Genomic DNA, 23,849 nt, shown 5'->3' on the forward strand with positions numbered 1-23,849 from the left:
GTCAATCAACAGGTAATATTAAGAGACAGAAAGGGTTATTTTCCAAGTCAGGCCCTTATGGATCCTTTTAAAGATTCTTACTGCATCCCATTGGTGGCATTGTCCATATCAGGTACAGGGTTCAAGTAAAGATAGAACGAGCAAGTGTGTAAAAACTGAAATTCTCTGCTTTTTCAGAAATAATTGCAGGTTGCTAATATAATATTCTTCACGTAGCTTTGTTGTCAATAAGGTTAGTACCATGATATTTAAACTGGATTTCACCACATGAACTAATCACTGGAAAACCAAATTTCCGAAGTTATATTAGACCTTACTAAATTGTTATAAGTCTAATCACTAGCAGATTTTAACAACCTTAGCTTGGCAACCTCTGTAGGTGAATTAGAACCAGGGAGGCAAATGTACTAGAAAGAAGCCCTGCACCTGCCCTGGTGATGAGGTCTGTGCCCGAATTACTAAGGGATAATGTTTCCAAGCACTAGATGGCGATGTGGTGCTTCTTAGACAATAATCCTAAACTGAGGAAATGCACATTTGGAGTGAGGTACCAGGAACAATCTGATCAAGGAGACCTTGCGTTATTTAACGTGGATGATCATTATATGACTGTTGTATAATATTTCCAGGTTGTCTGTTTACCTGCAGAGGTATATGCCCATAGTCAAATGTGAACATGTCCATGAGAATGGGGGAAATTGTGATGGGAAATATTCATCTTTCATTTCCTATTACTAATTACCTATGTATCTATCCATCAATCTATCTGTCTGTTTCTTTGCTTGTTAATTTATTCATTTATTTTTGGTAAGGCAATGGGATTCAGTGACTTGCCCAGGGTCACACAGCTAGTGTCTGATTCCCCCTTTGAACTCAGGTCGTCCTCACCCCAAGGTTGCTGCTCTATACATTGTGTGACTTAGCAATCTTTAAAAAGAAAAAACCTTGTACATCCTAAAAGAATGTATAAGATTATAACATGTGAAAGAATTATTTCTCTGCCACTGGCATAATTTGGTCAATAAAAAACCCTCTTTGGAATCCTATTTTTTTCTCAGGATTACTTTTTCCCCCCTGAACCTGTGCTTAAGCCTAATAAAACCTGAGTTTTTGATTCTCTAATTTCAACATTGTGGTAGATTTATGTCAGCAGTAGTAACCTACTACACAATCTCAAAGCGATCTTTTCCCCATAACAACATAAAAAGATCTGAATATATAAATTAAGAAAAAGCATGTGATATTTGAACCCAGACCTCCTGATCCTAGGTCCAGAACCCATTCTATGACACCACACTGCCTGTCCTAGGCCCCCCAGTCAGCAGGGCTTCCCTTCTCCAACAGAACAGCACACAGAAAGGTATTTACTATTGGAGCAGGAAGTGACTGCCAGCTTCCTTTCCCTTTTTTGCTGGGTAGCCTGCTCCAACCCCTCCACCAAAGGGTTCCTAGTGCCCTTGGCAGCTGGGTCCTACAGAGCATGGAGTATCAGGCCTGCAGTTAGGAAGGGCTGAGTTCAAATCTGGTCTCAGACACTTAATTAGCTGGTGACCCTGGGAAAGTCGCTTAATCTCTGCCTGCCTCAGTTTCCCCATCAATAAAATGGGGATCATAATAGCACCTCCCTCCCAGGGTTGTTGTGAGGATCAAATGATATAATGATGATAAAGCACTTATCAGCAGTGGCTGTGTTTTATAAATGTTAGTTGTCACTACTATTACTGCTTTGTTGTTCATTGCTTTATAAAAGCTAGGTACTACTGCTACTTGTACTACTGCTACTATGTGGTTGTTCAGTCATTTAGGGTTTTCTTGGCAAAGACACTGGAATGGCTTGCCATTTCTGTCTGCAGCTCATTTTCCAGCTGGAGAAGTTGAGACAGATATTAAGTGACTTGCCCAGGATCCCACAGCTAGCAAATGTCTGAGGCTGGAATTTGAACCCAGGGAGATGAATCTTCCGTATTACAGTCCTGACCCTCCATCCACAGGACCACCTGGTTGCCCTACTCCTCCTCCTCCTACTTTTCCTCCTCCTACTGTCTTGAGGACTGAGGGCAATTTACATGACCTGGTGCCAGTGTAGTCTGTAATACGTGTGTGTGTGTGTGTGCGTGCGTGTGTGTGTGTATGTGTAGCAGCTGCAGGAGTGAGGGGCAGGAGTTGGAAAGGTAAATGTAAAAGACTGAGTTTTCCCCCAACCTTCCAAAAAGCCACAGTGGGTAAGTGTTAACCTTGGGGGTAGAACCCCGAGCCCTGAGTCAGGGAAGAGGTGAATAGAGACCAAAGCTAGTTAGAAGTCAGAACTAAGGACCTCTGCCTAAGAGGGACAAGTCAGACAGTCTTGAGAGCTACCAGAATGACCCGTTGCTGGGCCAACCACACAGGACTGTAGGCCTGACAGAGCTGGTCAGGGCACACAGGCTTAGGGGAGAACTGCTGAAACACAACACTGGCCCACCTCATTAGGGGCCGTTGCTCCTAGAGAAAGTAGGGGGATGTGAGTGAGCATCTCACACTGGAGATCAGTGCATGCATGCTTCCAGGATCTCTGTGTAGGAAGACCAGATAGGGGAGGCCTCCAACCCAGGGTTATGGCCAAGAGAAATGCTTTCTCTGTCTCAGGGTCTTTACCTGGTGCACCAAGGCTAGATAGCCTCCAGGATCCCTGATTCTATATATTGTCCTTGCAAATTTCTGGTCGCACCCCCTTCTTCTTGGAGGGTGTGCACATGGGACAGGCTATTAGACCCCCTGCTGGGGCCACTGCAGGTAATAAGTAGAAGCTTTAGAACAAGGTTGAGTGGCCCTTACAGAGACTCAGGGAGACCTCCCCACATTCCCAAGAGGGAATCCCCAGATGAACTAGGCCCAAATCTTATGCGGCCAGAGTGTATCAACACCAAGGGAAAGGCAAAGCTCACTCTTACTTGATTTCATAGCTGGGTGTATCTCTGGGGTCTCTTGGCAATCACAGAACAATAAACACACACTTTTTCTTTATTTTGAAAAAACTCAATATATTTTCAACATTTGAACATTTTCAACATCTGAAGAAAGAACTCTCCTTAGACATCTGTCAATATAGAAAATATTTTCTTATCATGTAAATGTGTATTGGAATCAATTGGGGCACAGAGATAAGTATGCAGAAGACATCCCATGTACCAGATAATGCAACACTATCACCCCCTATGCCCTCCCATTAATGTGATGACATTTTTGGCACCAACAGTCATCAATCAAGGTTTTTGGACACTCAACATTCACACAGGTCCTAAGTGCTGAGATTTAAAAGCACAGAAACATCAAAATATGTATACCTTTTTTGGGCAGGAAAATCAGTACATTTTAGGACACTTGTAAAAGTCCTCTGAAGGAGGAACTTTGCCTCAATGCAGATGGTGTTTTTCTCTTATCACTCAATTATGCATTGGAGTCCATACAGCAAACAGCAGAACAGTTCAATAATGGACACAGAGGGACAAAGCCCGTGGGTGGTCATGTTGCAAGAAGGAACAGGTAACCATTTATCTGGTTATCCTGGGTTACCCTGTAAAGTGGCAGTGTCATTGGCACTGACAGTCTTCCCTCAAGGTCTTCTGTCCCTGAGCAGTCCCACAGGTCCTAAGGGCTGGAGCCAGCAGAATGCAAAGTCCCTGGCATGCCATGTGGTCTTCCAGGCAGGCAGGAAGAGTCCCACTTGGCATTCCAGTCTCTATGTCCATTGCTGCAAACACTAGTGACTGGTCTGCAAGAAGAGAAGAGGCTTCCTCCATGGAAGAAGTTAAGGAAAACATTAAAGAAACAAACATCAACCCCCCAAAGCACATTACAGGAACAGATCATTTTGGCAAGATATGGGCTGATATAGCCAATGGACTGGCACCAGGAAATGCTGATGTAGCAGGAGCCCAAACCACCATGCCTTTATGCAACTAATTTCAGGTGCTCCTCAGAGGCTGGCTCGTAGTCGCTGGTATCAAAAAACAGCAGAGAAGGGTTGTGGGCCAGATGACCTAGGAAATCTTGCAAATGGCTCAGCAGCACATTCATGCTGCTGTCATCCAGAGTAGTTCACGTGATCATTGGGCCCAGATGCTCGAAGAAACGCAACACGTGGATACCTCCATAGAGCTCACACATCTGGCTTGAGGGGTAGCTGACCACCAGTTCATCGTATTGTGGCCTCTCGAAATCATAAAGCAGCTGGGGGCTTAGGAGTACATTAAAGTATTCCTTGAGCACAGCCACCAGGCCCCAGACAGTGCAGCTTTGATCTCTGGTGCGGTGCTTCTGAGGGAAGGTGGCATATTCACAGAGGATGGCATCAGCATTGACCTTGGCTGGCAGGTTGCAGAGCATCTTCCTGAGGGTCACCATGTCCCAGTCTAGAATGAGCATGGGCCTCAGGGACATGGGCGGGTCGACCTGGACTTCACGTCTGACTGGGGTGGCATCTTGTTGGGGATCCTCAGCAGTAGCTCGGCAGCTTGCTCCCCATGATCCGGACTCTCGTCGCACCCTTTCAGAGCGACTTCGCTTGGGGGCTGGCGGTGGCATCCTTCCAGAGGTGCTCCCTTCACCTGGGTCGTGGCGGCAGCGACCACGACTGGTGGGGGAGCGTCTGCCCCTGAGGGTAGCCTGTTCCTGCTCTTTCCTGGCAGCGGACAAGCGGAGAGCTTTGTTCCTATCTTGGTTCAACTGGTCCTGAGAGTAGCGGAGCACCCGATTCTGGGGGATCCACTGGTAGTCCCAGCCACCGAGTGCCTCTTGGGGGGCTTCTTCGGGAGCAGAGGATAGTGGGCCACTGGTGCTGGCTCCCCTGGCTTCCTGAGGAATGGGCCTGCTGCTCTGGCTTCTCCCAAAGAGGGCCTCGTGAGCCATGGCGCCCCCTAGGGAGCTGCTACTGGTGCTGCTAGTGCTGGTGCTGGGGCCTGCTTGGTTGGTGCTGGTGCTGGTGCCTGCTGGGCTGGTGCTGGTACTGGTGCTGGTGCTGGGGCCTGCTTGGCTAGTGCTGGTGCTGGTCCTGGTGCTGGGGTCTGCTTGGCTAGTGCTGGTGCTGGTGCCTGCTGGGCTGGTGCTGGTACTGGTGCTGGTGCCTGCTTGGCTGGTGCTGGTGCTGGTGCTGGTGCTGGGGCCTGTTCTGCTGGTGCTGTGCTTGGCCTTGGCACTAGGCGCTACTGACTCAGGCTCCTGGGCTGAGCCCGGGCCACCGTAACGGTGGGCCTTCCAGGGCTTGGCACGGCAGGGTCGGGTGCCAGTCGCTGGGCTGTCTCAGGTCCCACGTGGGTACCGTACCAGGTATTTCACTTCCTTGTCTTCCACCCTCACTTTGATACAGTGGCCCAGGCGCATGGTGGGGCCACGGAAGATCAGCGCCGGCTCCTCCTCTGGGAGCTCCTGGGCTGTCTCCCTCTCACATGCGGAGAGCGCCATCCTGACTCGCAGGTGCGGGCCTCGAGCACTGGGGCTGGTGGAGCAGCTTCAGCAGGAGGGCCTCACGGCAGGAGGGCAGGACGGGAGGCGGGTCGGATGGGAGGCGGGCCGCCTCGCACCTCCTCAGGTCTCGGGACTGCCCCCGACTGGCTGGAAGGCAGTTGCCCCTTCCAGGCTCTGACTGTAAAGCTCGGGCTCTGAGGGAGGTGAGACTGGAGGCCGAGGCCCACTGCAGACAAGCTCCCAGAGAGTGGCTCTTCCCAGGAATGTGGCTGGGAAGAGGAAGGAGAGCCGCTGGAGGCTCCTCTTATGGGCAGGGGAGCGAGGCTGTAAAGGGCACCAGCCAATCATCTGGCACTGCTGGGGTTGGGGGAGGGGCGGGGACTGAGGCCAGTGCGGGAAGGGCGTGTAACGGTCTGGCCATCTGGTGGGGCGGAAGCGCCTCTCTGAATTCGAAAGTCAGCTTCCTGGCGGGGCCGTCCCCTCCCCCACCTCAGGTTCTCCATCTTCAAATGGGGAGCAGGGGGTCAAGACACTGCTCCATGGCTCATACTGTTTTTTGTGGGGGGACGTTAGCAAATTTTGAAATCACATTGCATTTCTGTATTAGCTTTTTTTCTTTGAGAATTGATTTATGTCTCGCTAAATTTCTTTTTCTGATACTGAGTCATTTAAGCAATCTAATTCTCTTTTCTTCATCTGGGTGTTTTATATTTTTCTCAGCTTGGATCCATTTCCTCTAGTTAGTTTTGTTAGTTTACAACTGCACAAAATAGATTTTTAATTTTCTTTGGAATTATTGGGAATGTTTCTTTTGCATTTTTGATACGAGCCATTTGATATTCTTTTCTTTGAAAAAATCAGATGTCCTAACTACTTCTTAATTTTATAATTTTTCAATTTTAATTATTTTAATTTTTCAAATAACCAGTACTTTAAATGCATTTGTCTCTCCCAATACCCGCTCTTCCCACTCTCCAGCTGAGTAATTTAAAAATGGAAAGCATATCCCTCAACACAGAAGTACGTTTTCTGGCAAAAAAAAAAAAAAAAAAAAGTTCCCCATGTCTAAAAACGTAGGCCCCTTTTTACCCTTTAAGTTCATCACCTTTCTGTCTGGACCTTAGCTGCAGGTTTCCTCTTTCTTCATAAGTGGTTTCTCATTTTGTCACCATAAACTCTTTCTGTGGATCCCAGCGGTACCTTGTTCCTTTCTCCTCTAATTTGTTTATACTTTGACCTTGTACATTTGAGTCCTGCATCCATGTGAAGCTCTCCTTGGTGGAGGCTGTGAATGTTGATCTACAGCTCAGTTCTGTCAGGTTACTTTCTAATTTTTCCAGAAGTATTTGTCAACTAATGAGTCCTTCCTCCCATAACCTGGGACCTTTGGGTTTATCAGATAATTTGTTTTTGTAAGCTCTGTAACTAAACTTTTCTGCTGATAGACCTTTTTTAAACCAATATCACATTGCTTTAATGATTATGGATTTGTAACAAAGTTTGAGATCCAGGAGAGATAGGCCTCCTCACTTCCCATTTTTCCATTATTATGCTTCAGATTCATGACTGCTTTGTACTTCCAGAGTAATGGTTAAGTTATTTTTCTAGCTCTACAATCTATTCTTGTGGGAGTTGTATTGGTATAACCTGGAATAATTATGTTAGTGTTGTGATTTTTATTGTATTAGTTCTACCTACCCTTGAGTAATTAAGTATTGATGCTGATTGTTCCTGACAATTGTGATCCATAAATTAAACTTCGGCTGTGACCCTCTTGCCAGTTTTTCTCCTTGTCTCACCCAGAATCCCAGCTTGTTACTCTTCTTTTTAATCCCCCTTTCATGTTCCTCTCTCCAGCATTTCAGTTTATTTTGCTTTTGATTATTCTCTTACCTATCCTGCCCTCTCTCTTAAAGTTACTCTCTGGTCTTCTCTTGTCGCTTACTATTTTCCTTTTCAGTTTATTGAATTTCTATACTGAGATCTGTGTGTGTGCTTGTGTGTGTGTGTGTGTGTGTGTGTGTGTGTTGTATTTGGGGGTGGGGTGTAATTGCGTTTAACTCCCTTTATCAATTTCAGATGAGAATGAAGTTTCTGCTATACACGTTTCTCCTATCCTTTCTTGCATAATTAATTACTTTTCATCTTATCCCTCCATTGTATACTTGGTGGTGATTTCCTTCTCCTTTCCTTCCAAGTATAGTACCCCATTTTCTCCTATTTGTACCCCTGACACAATCAAAACAGAAGACAACCATCCAAAGGTCCTCTGTCTTATTTTCCCTTCTTGTGACCATTAAAGATATTAGTATTCCCATTCCTTCTCCAGCATGTAAACAATTCCTCCTCACATAACGCTCTTTCAAATAAACCAGTATGTGTACATTTCTATGTTTCTCTTGACTCTAACATTTCCATTTCAAAATGTCTACTTGGGTGTCAAGACTTTTTGAATCATAGTTTTCAGATGGTCTGATATTTCTTAGATTGTCTTTTCTTGGCCAGTTTCTGGATCCCTTGTTTTTCATATTCTTTCTTACATTTTCTTATTGTTTCTTTGTGTTTCTTTTTACTATTCATTTATTTTTAGGTGTGATTTATTTCTAATTAGCTCCTCCAATTAATAATTTTGTTATCTTATTTAGTCATTGTTTTCTGTTTGATGCATTGTGATTTCCAGGGAATCCAGGTCTTGCCTAAGTTATCAATTCTCCTTGGCTTCTATCCTCTCTATAGATTTCATTATGCACCTCTTCTTTCATTTCTTCCAAGTATTGTTATAATCCTTTGGACCAAGACATTTTCCCCCCTAACACTTCACTTACAACAACATCACTCGCCTTCTTGTTCCTTGGGTTTACCCGTTGGGCCTCTCTCCCTTCAAGGTATTTCCTTACAGTATTCAGGTGAGGAGGAGGGATTGGTTGCTTGTCTCATCATTCTTTCACTAGGGTTAAGCTTGCTCATAATTATACAGCCCTTTCTTTTCTTCTTTCCTCTTGCATCGCTGTGGTCTTTGTGTATTTTTTTTCCTGGTTCTGATTATTTCCTTCCACATTTGTTCCCATAAGTCTTCCCGTGAAAGGCTTGAGATTTATGATCAGCTTTAGATCTGTCCATCTTTGTCCCCCCCAACAAACAACCACACACTTCTCACTGTGAAGCACCTGAGTTCTATCTGCCAAAAATGGGGCATGTAAGAGTGGGGATAGTCAAATCATTTTTTATAATTAGGAAGTATAATGGTGTATACACAGTTAGGACAGTTACTTTGAATGGTCCCTAAAGTACAAAGGGGAACATTTCTACAGTACCTCCTATGTGCCAGATACTGTGCTAAGAGCTTTGATCCTCACAACAATGCTTCCAGCTGGGTGTTATTATACTCACCATTTTAGACCTAAGGAAAGTAAGGCAGACAGGGGCAAAGTGACTTATCCAAGGCCACAGAGCTAGCAAGCTTACTGTAATCATTTTCTACTGTGTGTTGCATGTCTACTCTGTTCTACTTATCTGTCTTCCTATTTTTTAGCCAGTACCACACAGTTCTTACAATTGCTGCTTCATAACTTAGTTTAAGATCCAGCACTGCTAAACCTACTTCCTTTACATTTTTCCTCAATTCCTTTGATATTCTTGATATATTCCACTTCTAAATGAATTTTATTATTATTTTTTCTATCTCAGTGATGTAATTTTCTGGTTATTTTATTCAGATGACATGGACTAAGTAGATTAGTTTAGGCAAAATTGCCATTTTTATTCAAATGCTTTCTTGTAATTGCTTTTATTTCATCTTCGTTAGTGGTGTATACACCCTTTTCATTTTTAATATTGGCGGTTTAGGTTTTTAATCTCTTTTTTAATTATGTTAACCAATGGTTTATCTATTCTTTTTTCATAAAATGAAGTCCTAGTTTTATTTATGAGTTTAATGGTTTTCTCAGACTCGGTTGAATTAATCTCACCTTTAATTTTTAAGATTTATCATGTTTAATTGGAATTTTTTAATTTATTCTTTTCACGGTTTTTTATAGTATACTCAATTCACTGGTCTACTCTTTCACTATTTTTTAATATAAGCATTTTGAGATATAAATTTGTCTCTGATTATTGTTTCTACTGCATCCTCTAGGTTTTGACATGTTGTCTCATTGTCATTCTGGAGATCGTTAAAAAAGCAATCCCCGTGCTAGAGTAAAGCATTTTTGTAAAAAACTGTAGGTCTTAAATTGTTTTTGAAGCCTTGCGAAGTTCAAATTATAATGCAGATTACCCAGTGCAGATGTCTGCTCATTTCATGTTTAAATCTATTATGATACTTCATTCTTTTTTTATTTTGTAAAGTAAAAAAATTGAGGAAGGGTAGATTAGATCATCTCACAGGACCCCTTAATCTCTGACCCTTTGGTTCAAGACTGGCAGACTCTTAGAGATAGGAACAGGGGGAAGGACTGCTGCATTTGGAACAAAAGGACCTGGCTTTACATTGCCCTATCTGTGCATCTTTAAATCAGTCTGTTTCCGTCTCAGACCTCAGTTGCATCTTCTTTAAAAGAAGAGGGCTTTGTTTAGTGATCTTTAAAAATACTTTTCATCATTCACATTCTATAATAGTTGGGTCCCTGTGATATTAGCAGAGGGTCATTCTGGGATCCTCCACTTGCATCTCCTTACAGAATAAGCTAGAACATATGATTGGCATCACACGGTGTGAATTCCTGCAAAGGCTCTGTTGCTGTCTAGTTTTGGGACTCTCGAAAAAGACCCCATGGCAGGGTACAGAAGGGGGAGGGGAGAGAATAAAGCACCATACTAAACTCATAATGAATAGTATTTCATTTGTTCCTCACACCAACCCTGTGAGTTAGGTGGTATTGTCATCCCCATTTTACAGAGAGGGAAACTGAGGCAGACAGCACTTAAGTGACTTGCCCATTGTCACACAACAATTGGAGGTCTGAAGCTGAATTTGAGCTCAGATTTTCTTAACTCCAGGTCTGTCCACTGTTCCACCAAGCTGCCTCAAGACTAGTCTATATTAGGTGACCTCATATGTCCCTGCAGGGCAGAAAGGGAGGGAACCATTCCTCAAGCATGACTCTGACATGCAAGGACAGCAGCCACAGAAGGAAAGCATACCACAGGGGAAATGGACATCCCCTACTGCTCCCAGATCCGTGGGAGTCAGGAGGCTTTGGAGCCTGACAGGATGAAGATGACAACCCAAGGCCCAAAAACACTTCCTCAGGTCTCCAATTAAGGGAGAGTTGTAGACAAAGAGCTGGCATGGTACAAAGAAAAGACTTCCTGTCACCTATGAAGCAAGCAAGTGGAACAGTCTAGACCAGAGTACATTAAATACATGCCCAGGTGAGGCCATTCACCTCGGCTTTCTACACCTCAGTTTCCCTTCCAGAAACAGCAAGGGGGTAAATTATATGAGCCCAATGGGCCCTGACAGCCTTTGAGTGATCTCACAACAGTCACTTCAGGTTAAGAGGCCTTAGTTTGACTTTCAGTGAAAGCAGGGCTGAGAACTCCATTATGTGAGAGCGGTCTGCCAAATTTTTCCTGATCCTACACCCGTGACTTCAGGTTGTGGAAGTCAGTTTCCTTTTCAATACCTTGCACACTTATCACTGAGAGAGAAACGCAGGATATGAAAGATTTAGTGACCATTATGATTTCTTCCAGAAGATGGCAGGCTTCTTTCAGATAATTTATTGCTAGATACAGATTTCACTGAAAGGGAAAGCGAGGTCTAGAAAGCTGAGCTTCCAGGTGTCAAAACAACCAGATGTTTGCAGGGCCCTCTCACTCCACATATTTAACCTGGCCCTGTTCCTGAAAAGGAAGATGAGACCTAGAAAGCTCAAGTGGCAGGTGGGAGATCAGCCAAAGTTTGACCTGTCATTCGCAGTGGACATACTTCATCTGTCCTTGTTGTTGAAAGGGAAACTGAGGCCTGGAAAGCTGAGGGAAATGGAGTGATATCCTCCACAGGGAGGCTGTGAGGGCCATCTCATACCTTGGAACCCAAACCCTGTTGTTGCTGAAAAGAAAACTGAGGCCTAGAAAGTTGAAGTTACCAGTGAGCCATCACTCAGAGGGTGGCAAGGAGGGGCATCTAAGGTCATGGAGTCCAAAAACCTGCTGTTACTCATAGGAAAACTGAGAGCTAGAGTGCTCAGGTTAATGGCATGATATCCCCCACAGAGTGGCAGTGAGGGACATCTCAATCCATGAAGTCCAACCCCCTGATGTTACCAAAAAGAAAACTGAGGCCTAGGAAGCTGAACTGACTAGTATGAGATCCCCCATTAAATAGCAGTGCCTTTGAAACCACAGTGTTCAACCTGACGCTATCACAGAAAGAGAAACTGAGACTCAAAGGACTGAAGAGACTTTTAAGATCCTCCACAAAGTGGTTGGCCCCTGTGAGATCAAGGGGTCCAACCCTCTGCTATAAATGAAAGGGAACCTGGTTCCTGGAGAGCTGAGGAAGGAAACTGAAGTGACTGGTTTGAGATCACACAAAAGCTGCCAGGGTCCATTAGGTTCATATCATTTCAACTTCCTTGTAAGAAATTTTTAACTTTTTTTTATAGTTACTAATAACTAATAATCTTAGACACAGAATTTTCAGGCATAAAAGGAAAATAGTCTATTCTTATCGAGACCCTTAAAATTGGTCATTGGGTACGTACATTATATTTCTCTTTACTTTTTTAGATCAAATGTTCTGTTAGGTTGAGGGTTTTTTTAAACAAAATCTTACAAGTCTGACCATTCATTAAATATCCACTTTTTTCATTCACAATTATGCTTAACTTTTTTGAGTTTAATATTTTCATGCAGAAACACAGTGTTTTTGCTCTTTGATATACAGTGTTCCAAGACCTATGATCTTTTGGTGTAGTTACTACTAGGCCTTGTGTGATTCTAATTCTGGTATTAGCTAATGTATTGTTTTTCTTTTTGCCCATAACATTTTATCCTTAACTTGGGGGTTTCAGAATTTGAGTATAATATTCCTGTGAATTTTCCTCTATCCTCACCCGCCCACCATTTATTCTCTTCTCTCCTTTAACTTCTCCTTGCACCAAAGTGTTTGCTTCTGATTACCCCTTCCCCCAATCTGCAGTCACTTCTACCGTGCCCCCTCTCTTATCCCCTTCCTCCCTGCTTTCCTGTAGGGTAAGATCAACTTCCATATATGAATGAGTGTGTAGGTTATTTCCTCCTGTAGCCAAATCTGATGAAAATAAGGTTCATTATTCCCTCTCATCTTCCCCTTCTTCCCCTCCATTGGAAAAGCTCTTTCTTGCCTGTTTTATGTGATATGATTTACAACATTCTACCTCTCCCTTTCTCTTTCTCTTAGTATATTCTGGTCAACACTTAATTTTATTTTTTAGATATCTTCCCTTCACATTCAACTCACTCTATATCTCTATCTCTCTATCTCTGTCTCTCTCTTTTGCTCTCTCTCTCTTCATATATACGTACATATACCATATGTATATCACACACACACACACACACACACACACACACACACACACTCCTTTCAACACTTCCAATTAACCTAATACCAAAAAAGTCTTCTGAATTATAAATATCATCTTTCCATATAGGAATACAAACAGTTAAACTTTAATAAGTCGCTTATGGTTTCTCTTCCCTGTTTACCTTTAAATGAATGTCTTGATTCTTGTATTTCAAAGGTAAATTTTCTATTCAGTTCTCGTCTTTTCGACAAGAATGTTTGGAACTTCTCTGTTTCATTGAAGTTCCATTTTTTTTTTTTGCATTAAATTTTATTCTCAGTTTTGTTGGATAGGTGGTTCTTGGTTTTAATCCTATCTCCTTTGAAATCTGGAATATCTTATTCCATGCCCTCTCATCCCTTAGCGGAGAAGCTGCTAAATCCTGTGTTTTCCTGATTGTATTTCCACAATACATGAATTGTTTCTTTCTGACTGCTTGTGTAATATTTTCTCCTTGACCTGGGAACTCTGAAATTTGGCTACAATATTCCTAGTTGTTTTCTTTTTGGAATCTCTTTCAGCAGGTGATCAGTGGATTCTTTGCGTTTCTATTTTAACCTCTGGTTCTAGAATATCAGGGCAGTTTTCTTGACAATTTCTTGAAACATGATGTCAAGGCTGTTTTTTTTATCATGGTTTTCAGGTGGTCCAATAATTTTTAAATTATTTCTCCTGGATCCATTTCTAGGTCAGTTGTTTTTTCAAGGAGATACTTCACATTGTCTTCTATTTTTTTCATTCTTTCAGTTTTATTTTATAATTTCCTGATTTCTTGTGGAGTCAATTATCTTCCATTTGCTCCATTTTAATTTATGAGGAATTATTTTCTTCAGTGAACTTTTGGACTTCTTTTTCCATTTGACCCATTCTGCTTTTTAAAGCTTTCTTTTCCTCATTGACTTTTTGGATCTCTTTTGCCATTTGGGTTACTCTAATTTTAAAGCTGTTATTTTTTTCAGTATTTTTTTTTTTTTTGGTTTCTTTTAGCAAGTAGTTGACTTGTTTTTTATGATTTTCTTTCTTCACCCTCCTTTCTCTTCCCAATTTTTCCTATACTTCTCTTACCTGATTTTCAAAATCCTTTTTCAGGTCTTCCATGGCCTGAGACAAGTTAATATTTTTCTTGGGGGCTTTGGATATAGGAGCTTTGGATTTGTTGTCTTCTTCTGGTTAGATGTTTTATCTTTCTTGTCACCAATGACATAAGAAAATACCTCGTCACTGAGAAAGTAAGAATCTATAGTCTATTTCATTAATGTCTTCAGACACAGAATTAGAATTAATCTTATAATATGGAATTATAATTAAAATCTTAGAACACAGAATTAGAATGAAGGTGTAAGAAGAGAGAATCAGAATTAATCCTAGAAAAAAAAATAGAACTAGTCTCAGAAGAAAGAATTAGAATGTAAATCTTAGCATACAGAATTAGAATTAGTCGTAGAAAGCAGAAATAGAATGAAAAATCTTAGAACACAGAATTAGAATTAATGTCTTGGAACACAGAATTAGAATTACAGTCTTAGACAACAGAATTAGAATTTGTCAGAGAACACAAAGCTTACTCGAAAAGAGAAACTGGTTGTTTGGAGTTAGCAGTCATCAGCCATCCTACCCCTCCTCCATTTTCTAGCTGCCAACCTTTAGCTTTCCCTAAGCACTGGAGGTTTCTCTTATACTCAAACTAAAAATAAATCAGCGTAATCAATACTAACTGGTTCCCCTTACATTCTCCTTGATATTCTCTTGTCTGTATATTTGAGGGGCACCACTCTACTCCAGTTCTCTTACTACCAATAGGACAGCTCCTTGTCAGTCTCCTTTGCTGCATCTTTGTAGGGTTCGAATTTGGAAAAAAAGCCCTAAAATACAGTAATTAAATTGAAAGTAAGATGGATTTTACTGTGTGCAACGTTGATTTTTGTTCTTTTTCAAATAATTTTTCAAGGTTTCTGGAATGCAAAACAGCTTTACTACTCTTGCGCATTATTATATAACCCTGAAAAATATAAACATTTGTACTTAAAGTCATAAACATGTGCTGTTTATGTGTGCTATGTTGAATTGACGTGATATTGCTAGAACTTTAAGTTACCTTAGGAAGCTACTCCTTGGCAAAACGCCTTCTTTGTTATCCTATAAATCAAGTGGGCACTGACTCAGGAGCGTGAGTGTCTTTTCCTTACTTCTCCTTGTCAGCCACCATTCCTCCATTGCCCTTCTTTGGTGTGGCTGAATCCAGTGTGAACCTGCTTGAAGCTGAGTTCCTGTGTTACATAAGTGAAAAGCCATAAAAACTTAAACTGTGAAAGGCAAAAACCTAAACTTGGCAACCTGATTAAATTATATTTTAGTCACTGAGTCAAAACTTTAGATACTATGATCTTCAAAAGCCATATAAGAATATCATGACCCATATATAACAGGTCACTACTAATCAATACACAAACTTATGTTTGGGCATAACATTGGCTGAACGACCAAACTCATTACTAAGCAAAAAAACAAAAATGACTACCAATCAGTGGTGTTGCGCTTTCTAGCTCCTCCTGCCTTTGTCTGTTTTCTATAATTACCACAACAATTTGGGGGTTCTTCGGTGGGGATTCTCACAACTGGTCTGGCTTCCCTTCCCAGACTGAGGATGATTAATATCTTAACAGGGATCTATCATACTGCCCCAAATGTAAGTAATCCCAATTGATTTAATTACTACCAATAACCAGTTTGTAACTCCTTGGCTTCTTCCTTTGATATCAAAACAACACCCCACAATTATGGAGTAGGTACACAGTTCACCAGGTGGGAGAATTCCAGACCTTACCTTCCCCCTCCAGATAATGTAAGTATTGATGTCCCTCAGGGCCCTTTCCTGGATCCTCTCTTCTTCTCCCTTTCTGCACTGTACTCCGTGCTCTCATCAGTTTCCATCAATTCAATTACCATTTCTATGCTCATGATCCTCAGATCGACCTATTCTGTGTTAACCTCTCTGCTGACGACTCATCTCATATTTCCAATTAAATTTCATGCACCTTAAACTACATGTCCAGTCCACATTTTAAACTAAAGATGTCCAAAATGGAATTCATTATCTTTCCCCAAAACTTTCCCCTTACTACCACATTCCCTTTAGGGGAACGTCATCTTCCTATCCCTCGCACTCCCAACCTAGGAGTCATCCTGGATTCCTCCCTGTCTCTCACATGCCACCACACCCCTGTCCATATCCAAAATGGCCAACACCTGTTAATTTTAACTTTGTATCATCTTTGGCCCTCTTCTCCATCTGTACTTTTTCATTTGATATTCTCATCAGTTCTCACAGATTTATCTGTCGTCTCTTCCTTCCATAACCGCCCATGAAGAAAAGTGCCCAGGCTATCCATCTTTTCATTTCCCATCTAGATATCCTCCTTTGGACTTCTCCATTAGGCTTCCACACCACTCCCTCCAACTTTCATGCCTTTTCAGCTTTCTTTCTGGTTTTGTCTCCCTCCCCATTCAGTTGTAAATTCTTTGAGAAGAAAGGTTCTCTCCTTTACATATTTATATCCTCAGGGATTAGCTTGGCACACAGTAGGCACGTAATATATTTTAATTGCCAGACTGTCTATTCTAATGGTTCTCAGATCTGCTTATCCAGCCCTAACCTCTCTACTGATCTCCAGCGTCACATTTCCAAATGAGTCCTGGACACTGCAACCTGGAAGTCCCAGAAGACATATTACACGCATCATCTTCAAAATGCAATTCAGCATCATCCATCTAGAAAAACTGCCCTTGTCCGCTTAACCTCTCACTTACCGTAGAGGGTACCATCATCCTCCCAGCCATCCAGGCTTGGGACCTCAGTGTTATTCTTGACTCCTCACACTCTCTCCCCTTCCCTTTTCCCAGATATAATCTGATGCCATGGCCTGTTGACCTCACCTTTGCAAGAGCATCTCTCCAATTCATCCCTACTTTGACATTGCCACTCCCCTGCTTCAGGTCCTCACCACTTTGCACTTGCCTACTCTAATAGCCTTCTGGGGTATTTGCCTGCTTCAGATCTCTCCCCACTCTAGTCCATCCTCCATTCAGCCACCAAAGAGTTTTTTCTAAAGCACAGGTCTGACCAGGTCACACTCCCATAACTACTCGATAAACTCCAGTGGCTCCCTATCACAGCCTGGATCAAATGTCAAATTCTCTATGGGGTTTTTTGTGACCTTATTTTTCTGTAAGAAATTGTCACTTCTCTTTTTATTCTTTGCATCCAGACCTCCCCCTCTCCAACCCCTCAACCATATCATCAGTGATCTAGGGATACTGGTCACCTGACTGTTTCACAAGCCAGACACTCTACCTCTCATCTGTGCATTTTCTCTAGCTCTCCCCTGTGCCAGGAATGTTCTCCCTCCACTATTCTACTGACCTCCCTGGCTTCCTATAAGTACCAGCTGAAATCCCACCTTCTACAGGAAGACTTTCACAATCTAGTGTCTTCTCTATTTATTTCCTACATATGCTATATAGAACTTGTTTCTACACCATTATTTGCCTTTTGTCTCCCCCTTCTCCACTGTCTCTGGCCTTTCTTTGTGTCCATAGTACTTACCACTGTGCCTGACACATAGTAGTCACTTAATAAATATCTATTGACTATCTGACTAACTGCCAGTCACTATGTTAAAACCTCAAGGGAAAAAGAAAGGCAAAAGACTGCCACTCCTGTCCTGAATGAGTCCACATTCCATTGGAGGGATAGGGGAAAGGAGAACATGCAAACCAGCAATTAGCATACAAGATATGTACAGTGTAAAGAGGACATAGTCTCAAAGGGAAAATACCAGGAGGGGTTGGGGGAAAGGAGTGGTGACAGAAAACATCCTCTTGCAGAAAGTGGCATTTGAACTGAATCTTAAAGAAAGCCAAAAAATTCAGGGGGCAGAGGTGAGGAGGGAGGGCATTCCAGCCAGGGAGAACAGCCATAGACAAAGTGCATGGTCAGGAAAGGATGTGCTGTGTGTGAGCAACAGCAAGAAAGCCAGGATGTATGCAGGGAGGATAAGAAGCCCGGAAAGAAAGGAAGGGGCCCAATCACAAAAGGTTTCACATACCACAAGGTGTTCTATGGGATCCTGGAGACAGTAAAGAGACTCTGGGGTTTATTGAGGTGATATGGTCACACTTGCCCTTTATTTGTGAAATATATTACATTTTATTTTTATACATTTGTTTTTAAAACACTGAGACTTTCTTGCATTCTTTTTTCCTGTTCGAAATTCTCTCCCTCCTCCTACTGCATCTCCTACCCAATGACAAGGCAACAAAATTCAAACTCATTACAGGTATGTGTTACAATGAACAATGATAATACCAGAAGACTGATGATAAAACATGCTTTCTGCCTCTTGCCACAGAAGTAATGCCCCGTACATCCAGAAGGAGGAAACATTTTCAGGCATAAGCAATAAAGAGTAAATCTGTTTTGCTTCACTGTATTCATAAAGAGGGTTCCACCCAGCCCCTCCAGTCAAATATAGAAGGTCCGTGCTTCTCCACTGAGCCAGTCAGTTAGAGGCAAGAACAAGATCCAGAACTCTGTTGAACCAATCAATCAAACACTTAAGCTAGATGCAAACCTTGGGCAAGGGGGAAACTGGGACTGATCGAAGAGATGATCTCGCCCTATGGAGAGTGGAAAAAAGCAGCAACATATCATGGAATCCAGCATCCCAGTGGCAATACAACCTAATGATGTAGAAGCTTCAGCTAAAGCTCTAAGAAGGAATTGTTTGCGGGGGGAGAGAGACTTTGTTTCATCCTCACACTCAGGCGTGATAGATCAGCAACGACGTTTCAACCTGTTTCAAGGTCAGGAAAGATTTATGCCCAAAACCACATCTGTTTTGAAAGCTCATGAAGTGCATATGAAATCGTATTGAAGACAGTGTAGACACTTTACAAAAAAGCATCTTCAAGAATCTACTAAGATTCCACCAGAAAGGTACAGCATTCCGATAGGAAACTGTGTAAAGCTCCTACAAAAGCGAAGAAAAAACTTCCAGCAACCAAGAGGTGGGAGTAATGACCCCTTTTCTCACATGTACTATCTAGTCTGAAGCCCTCTTTCCACTGCCTCTGAAAGTACTCACGAGAGAACATGTTTCTGGTTCGGAAGCATGTATGTGTATTTATACACATGTATATATTGAAATATATATTCATGCATGTATCTCCACCTCTAACTTCTCTCTCTCTCTCCACACACGCACACACTCACACACACACTCACACACACACACACTCATATATGTATACTGGAGAACGCAATGGAAGAGAATTCCATTATCTCTGCCAAGAAAACCATAAATGGGGTCATGGAGAGTTGGATATGGCTGAAAAATGACTTAACAACCACAATATGAGAGATATGGATATGGATTTTTGAAAACCAGTTGTTCTTAATCTCCCGTCTTAGTGAACTAAGGTGGTAGTCAGTGGTAACTCCTTCGAAAAACCTAGGGCAGCATGCTCTGCCAGTTGTCAGTACATGTGGGAGAGGTTGGAGAGATTGCTTATAGAAAAGCATTTTGAAATGCAATGGAAAGGTACTGCTTACAGTCATTCTGACTCCTTCTGGTCCCTTAATATGTGAGGAAAAGGAGCCCATGACTTCCTGCTGAGCCAGAAAAAAGCTAGAAAAAGGACAAATTAAAAATCTTGAAATAAATATGAAATTAGAAATTCTGAGAACTAAAGGAGAAACTGAAAAAACTAAAATTAAGAAAACTATTGAACTAATAAATAAAACCAAGAGCTGGTTTTATGAAAAAAATGAAATAGGTAAATTTTTGGCTAAGTTGATATCAAAAAAGAAGAAAACCAAATTACCTGTATCAAAAATGAAAAGCGTGAATTAACTACCAATGAAGAAAAAAGCAAAACAGTACTTAGAAGCTGTTTTGCACTGATTGCCAATAAATTTCATGGTCTTAGTAAAATGGATGAATATGTACACAAATATAAATTGCCCAGATTAACAGAATAGGAATTTAAATACTTAAATAGTCCATTTCAGAAAAAACAAATTGAATAAGTCATGCATGAACTCCCTAAGAAAAAAATCTCCAGGCTCAGATGTACTTACAAGTGAACTCTATCAAACATTTAAAGAACAATTGATTCCAACACTATATAACTTATTTGGGAAAATGGGCAAAGAAGCACTTTTACCAAATTCTTTTAATGATATAAATATGATTTTGAGACCTAAAAGGGAAGAGAAAAAATAGAGAAAGAAAATTACAGACAAATTTCCCTAATGAATACAGATTCAAAAATTTTGTATAAAATATCAGCAGAGATTCAGCAACTTTTCATGAGAATAATACACTATGATGAGGTAGGATTTATGCCAAGAATGCAAGTCTTGTTCAATATTAGGAAAGCTATCTATCAGCATAACTGACGACATCCAAGAAAAAACTGACCAAAATCATATTATTATCTCAATAGATACAGAAAAAGCATTTCAAGATTCTTGTTAAAAAAAAAAATAGAGAGCATAGGAATAAATGGAGTCTTCCATACAATAATAGGTAACATCTATCTAAAACCATCAGTAAGCATTATATGTAGTGGTTATAGGCCAGAAGCATTTCCAGTAAGATCAGGGGTGAAACAAGAATGTTCATTTTCACGACTGTTATCCAATATTGTACTAGAAATGTTGGCTTTAGCAATAAGAAAAGAAAAAGAAATTGAAGAAATTAGAATAGGTAAAGAAAAAACAAGGCTATTGCTTGTCACAAATAATATGATGATATATAAATAGAGAATACTAGAGAATAAATTAAAAAACACTTAAACACCAAAGAACTTTGTCAAAGTTGTAGGATATTAAATCAACCCACATAAATCATTGGCATTTATGTATATGACTTACAAAGTCCTACTGCAAGAAAGAGAAAGAGAAATTTCATTTAAAGTTACAGTAGGCATTTTAAAATATTTGGGATCCTATCTGCCAAGACAAAACCAAGAACTATATGAACACAATTACAAAACACTTTTCACGTAAATAAAAGTCAGAAAAATATCAGTTACTCAAGGATGGGCTGAGCTATTATCATAAAAGTGACAGTTCAACTCCCAATTTTTTTATGGAACTGGGAAAAGATAATAACAAAAATCATTTGGCAGAACTAAACCTCCAGAATATTAAGGGAATTAATGAAAAGAAATGTAAGGGGAATTGACTTACTTGTACCAGATCTCAAATTGTATTAAAAAGCTCCAATCATCAAAAGTACTTGCTACTGGCTAAGAAATAGAATGGTGGTTCAGTGGAATAGGTCAGGTCCACAAGACACAATAGTCAATCACTAGAGTAATCTACTGTTTGATAACCCAAAGACTCCAGTTTCTCAGATGAGAACTCACTATTCAACAAAAAATGCTAGGAAAACTGGAAAATAGTACAGCAGAAACCAGACCTATACCAACATCATGCACACTACATAAAGATCAAGTCAGAATGGGTATATGACTTAGATGTAAAGGCTGATACTATAAGCCAAGTAGGAGAGCAAGGAATAGTTTGCTCATCAGATTTATGGAAGAATTTATGAATAAGCAAGAGATACAGAACATCAAAAATGCAAAATGGATACTTTTATTTACATTAAATTGAAAAGCTTTTGCACAAACAAAGCCAATGAAACCAAGACTAGATGGAAAGCAGAAAACTGGGAAACAATTTTTACAACCAGTGTCTCTGATAAAGGCCTCATTTCTAAAATAAGTAGAGAACTGAGTGAAATGCACAAGAATACAAATCGTTCCCCACTTGATACGTTTGACCTAGTGGCACCACTACTAGATCTGTATCCCAAAAGAGATTCAAAAAAATGAAAAGGACCTGTATGTACAAAAATATTTAAAGCAGCTCCTTTCTGGGGTAAATAGTTAGAAGGTGAGGGGATACCCTTATCAATTAGGGAATGACTGAACAAATTGTGGCATATGATTATGATGGAATACAATTGTGCTTTAAGAAATGATGAGCAGGAAGCTCTCAGAAAAACTAGGAAAAACTTGGCATGGGCTGGTGCAAAGTGAGCTATACTGCGTAAAAAGTAACCACAATACTATAAGATGATTAGCGGTGAATGAGTTAGCTATCCCAGTAATACAGTGACCCAAGACTACTCCAAAGGATTTATGGTGAAAAATGACATCGGTTCCCAGAGAAAGAATTGATGATGTCCGAATACAGATTGAAGCATATGTTTTATTTCAATTTCCTCATTTCTATTGAGAATTTTGTCTGTTTTCTTTGGCAACATGACTATTAAGGATACATTTTATATGACTACATATGTGTCACTTAGCAACCATGTAATTGCTTGTCTTCTGAAGTATAGGGGAGGAGGAAGACAGAAAATTTGGAACTTAAAGTTAGGGAAAAATAAAATACTAAATAAATAAATTGAAAGAAACTTACAAAAATAAATGTTGAAAACTGTCTTTGAGTGTAATAGGATAAAAAATTATTAAGTACAAAAAAAAGATAAGCAGTATACTGACAGAGGGCTTAGAGCCCTTGGCCTGCAGTCAGAAACAGCTCAGCTCAAACATGACCTTGGACACTTCCCAGGTTTGTGACATAGGGGAGGCTCTTCAGCTTTCCTTGGCTCCCTTTCCTCTCCTCCCAAATGAAGATGGTAAGAGCACCCATCTTACTGGATTATGGTGAGGATTACAGGAGGCAATAATGGCCAGGGGCTTAAAGCCTTAAAGCTCTTAGTAAATGTTGTATATTCTGAAGGCCCTTTAATTCTCAACAAACTGTGTTATTCCAGCCTCTCCTTCTTCTGATGTAGTATGGTGTAAAGGGCTCTCCCATCACTGTTATCCCTTCTTCGAAGTGGCCTGCTGGGTCTAACACTCTGTGTCATCTCTCAGACTAGACATTGCTTATTCCAATCTCTATTTTGACATTCTATGTCAACTTTGACATTCTATGATCTAAGGCCCCATCCTTATCTGAAAGTCTAGGATTTCTTTCTTTTAATATATTTTTTAATTATTTTATTTTATATATGGTAACCACACAGGCATTTCGAAGGACAAAAGTGATTCCATTCAAATTCTGACAGCTTAAAACCTTACTTTTAGAAAACTGATTGTTTTAACGTTAAATACAAAAACAAGCACACAGTAAGAAAATAAAAAGTAATGTAAAATCTTACAAATTAAACTTAAATGCAAAATAAAAATATAAAAAAGCATTACCATGTGCACAGCAGAAGGTAAAAAAAAAACTCACTTTTAAAAAGGACTGCATTCATTGCTAATCATAATAACACCAATACTTGTCTTATCTGATGATGGTACCACACAAAATTACATGTTTGAATTTCCTTTTTCTTTTACTCATACAATCCATTCTGTTTTCATGTTTTCTTCTAGGCTTTGTGTTGTAGGGTCTAAGTTTTAATTTGCAACAACAATGAAGACCTGACATAAATTTTATTGAAATGTAGTTTTTCTCACAAGTATTTTCTGTTAGTGTTTAATAATTTGTCCAATCCCTGCCCTTACATCACTCCCCTGAACAGAGAAGAATTACAATCTTGTTTTTAAACTGCTTCTGGTCCATAGATTTGCGTGTAAGAACTCTCCCATGAGCAGGTGAACAGAATGCCTAGTCTGGTTAGGAAAACTCATCTTCCTCAGTTCCAACCCAGTCTCAGAAATTTACTACCTGTGTGATCCTGGACAAGTCACTAAAAGAATCAAAACACAAGTAAATGACAGCTCTTCCAAGGTGCTATAATCTGTGAAGGGGGCTTTTTACTG

The 23,849-nt window shown here is 40.7% G+C and overlaps 2 protein-coding genes across 2 annotated transcripts in view; one reads left to right on the top strand and one right to left on the bottom strand.

Moving 5' to 3' along the window:
* The window catches only part of LOC140515394 (uncharacterized), a 1,104,438-nt gene that overhangs the window by 701,927 nt on the left and 378,662 nt on the right, over nucleotides 1-23,849 (top strand). The gene's annotated exons all lie outside the window — the stretch shown is intronic.
* Nucleotides 3,069-16,284, bottom strand: LOC140516304 (uncharacterized). The gene is made up of 4 exons (XM_072627306.1): nucleotides 16,202-16,284; nucleotides 15,182-15,262; nucleotides 5,424-5,711; nucleotides 3,069-5,272 (listed from the first exon to the last, which is right to left on the bottom strand). Exons 1-4 carry the CDS (start codon nucleotides 16,282-16,284, stop codon nucleotides 4,078-4,080), a joined length of 1,647 nt encoding a protein of 548 aa, XP_072483407.1. The 3' UTR covers nucleotides 3,069-4,077.

This window comes from Notamacropus eugenii, chromosome X (assembly GCF_028372415.1).
Source record: "Notamacropus eugenii isolate mMacEug1 chromosome X, mMacEug1.pri_v2, whole genome shotgun sequence".
Classification (NCBI taxonomy): Eukaryota; Metazoa; Chordata; class Mammalia; order Diprotodontia; family Macropodidae; genus Notamacropus; species Notamacropus eugenii.

Coding starts and splice junctions, on each gene's coding strand:
- LOC140516304 (XM_072627306.1), bottom strand. CDS start 16,284: ATGGAGAAGAGGGCCAAAGATGATACAAAGTTAAAATTAACAGGTGTT. Junction 15,263..16,201: donor GGACAGGGGTGTGGTGGCAT/GTGAGAGACAGG, acceptor TATGTAACACAG/GAACTCAGCTTCAAGCAGGT. Junction 5,712..15,181: donor ATGGTGGCTGACAAGGAGAA/GTAAGGAAAAGA, acceptor TCCTCTTCCCAG/CCACATTCCTGGGAAGAGCC.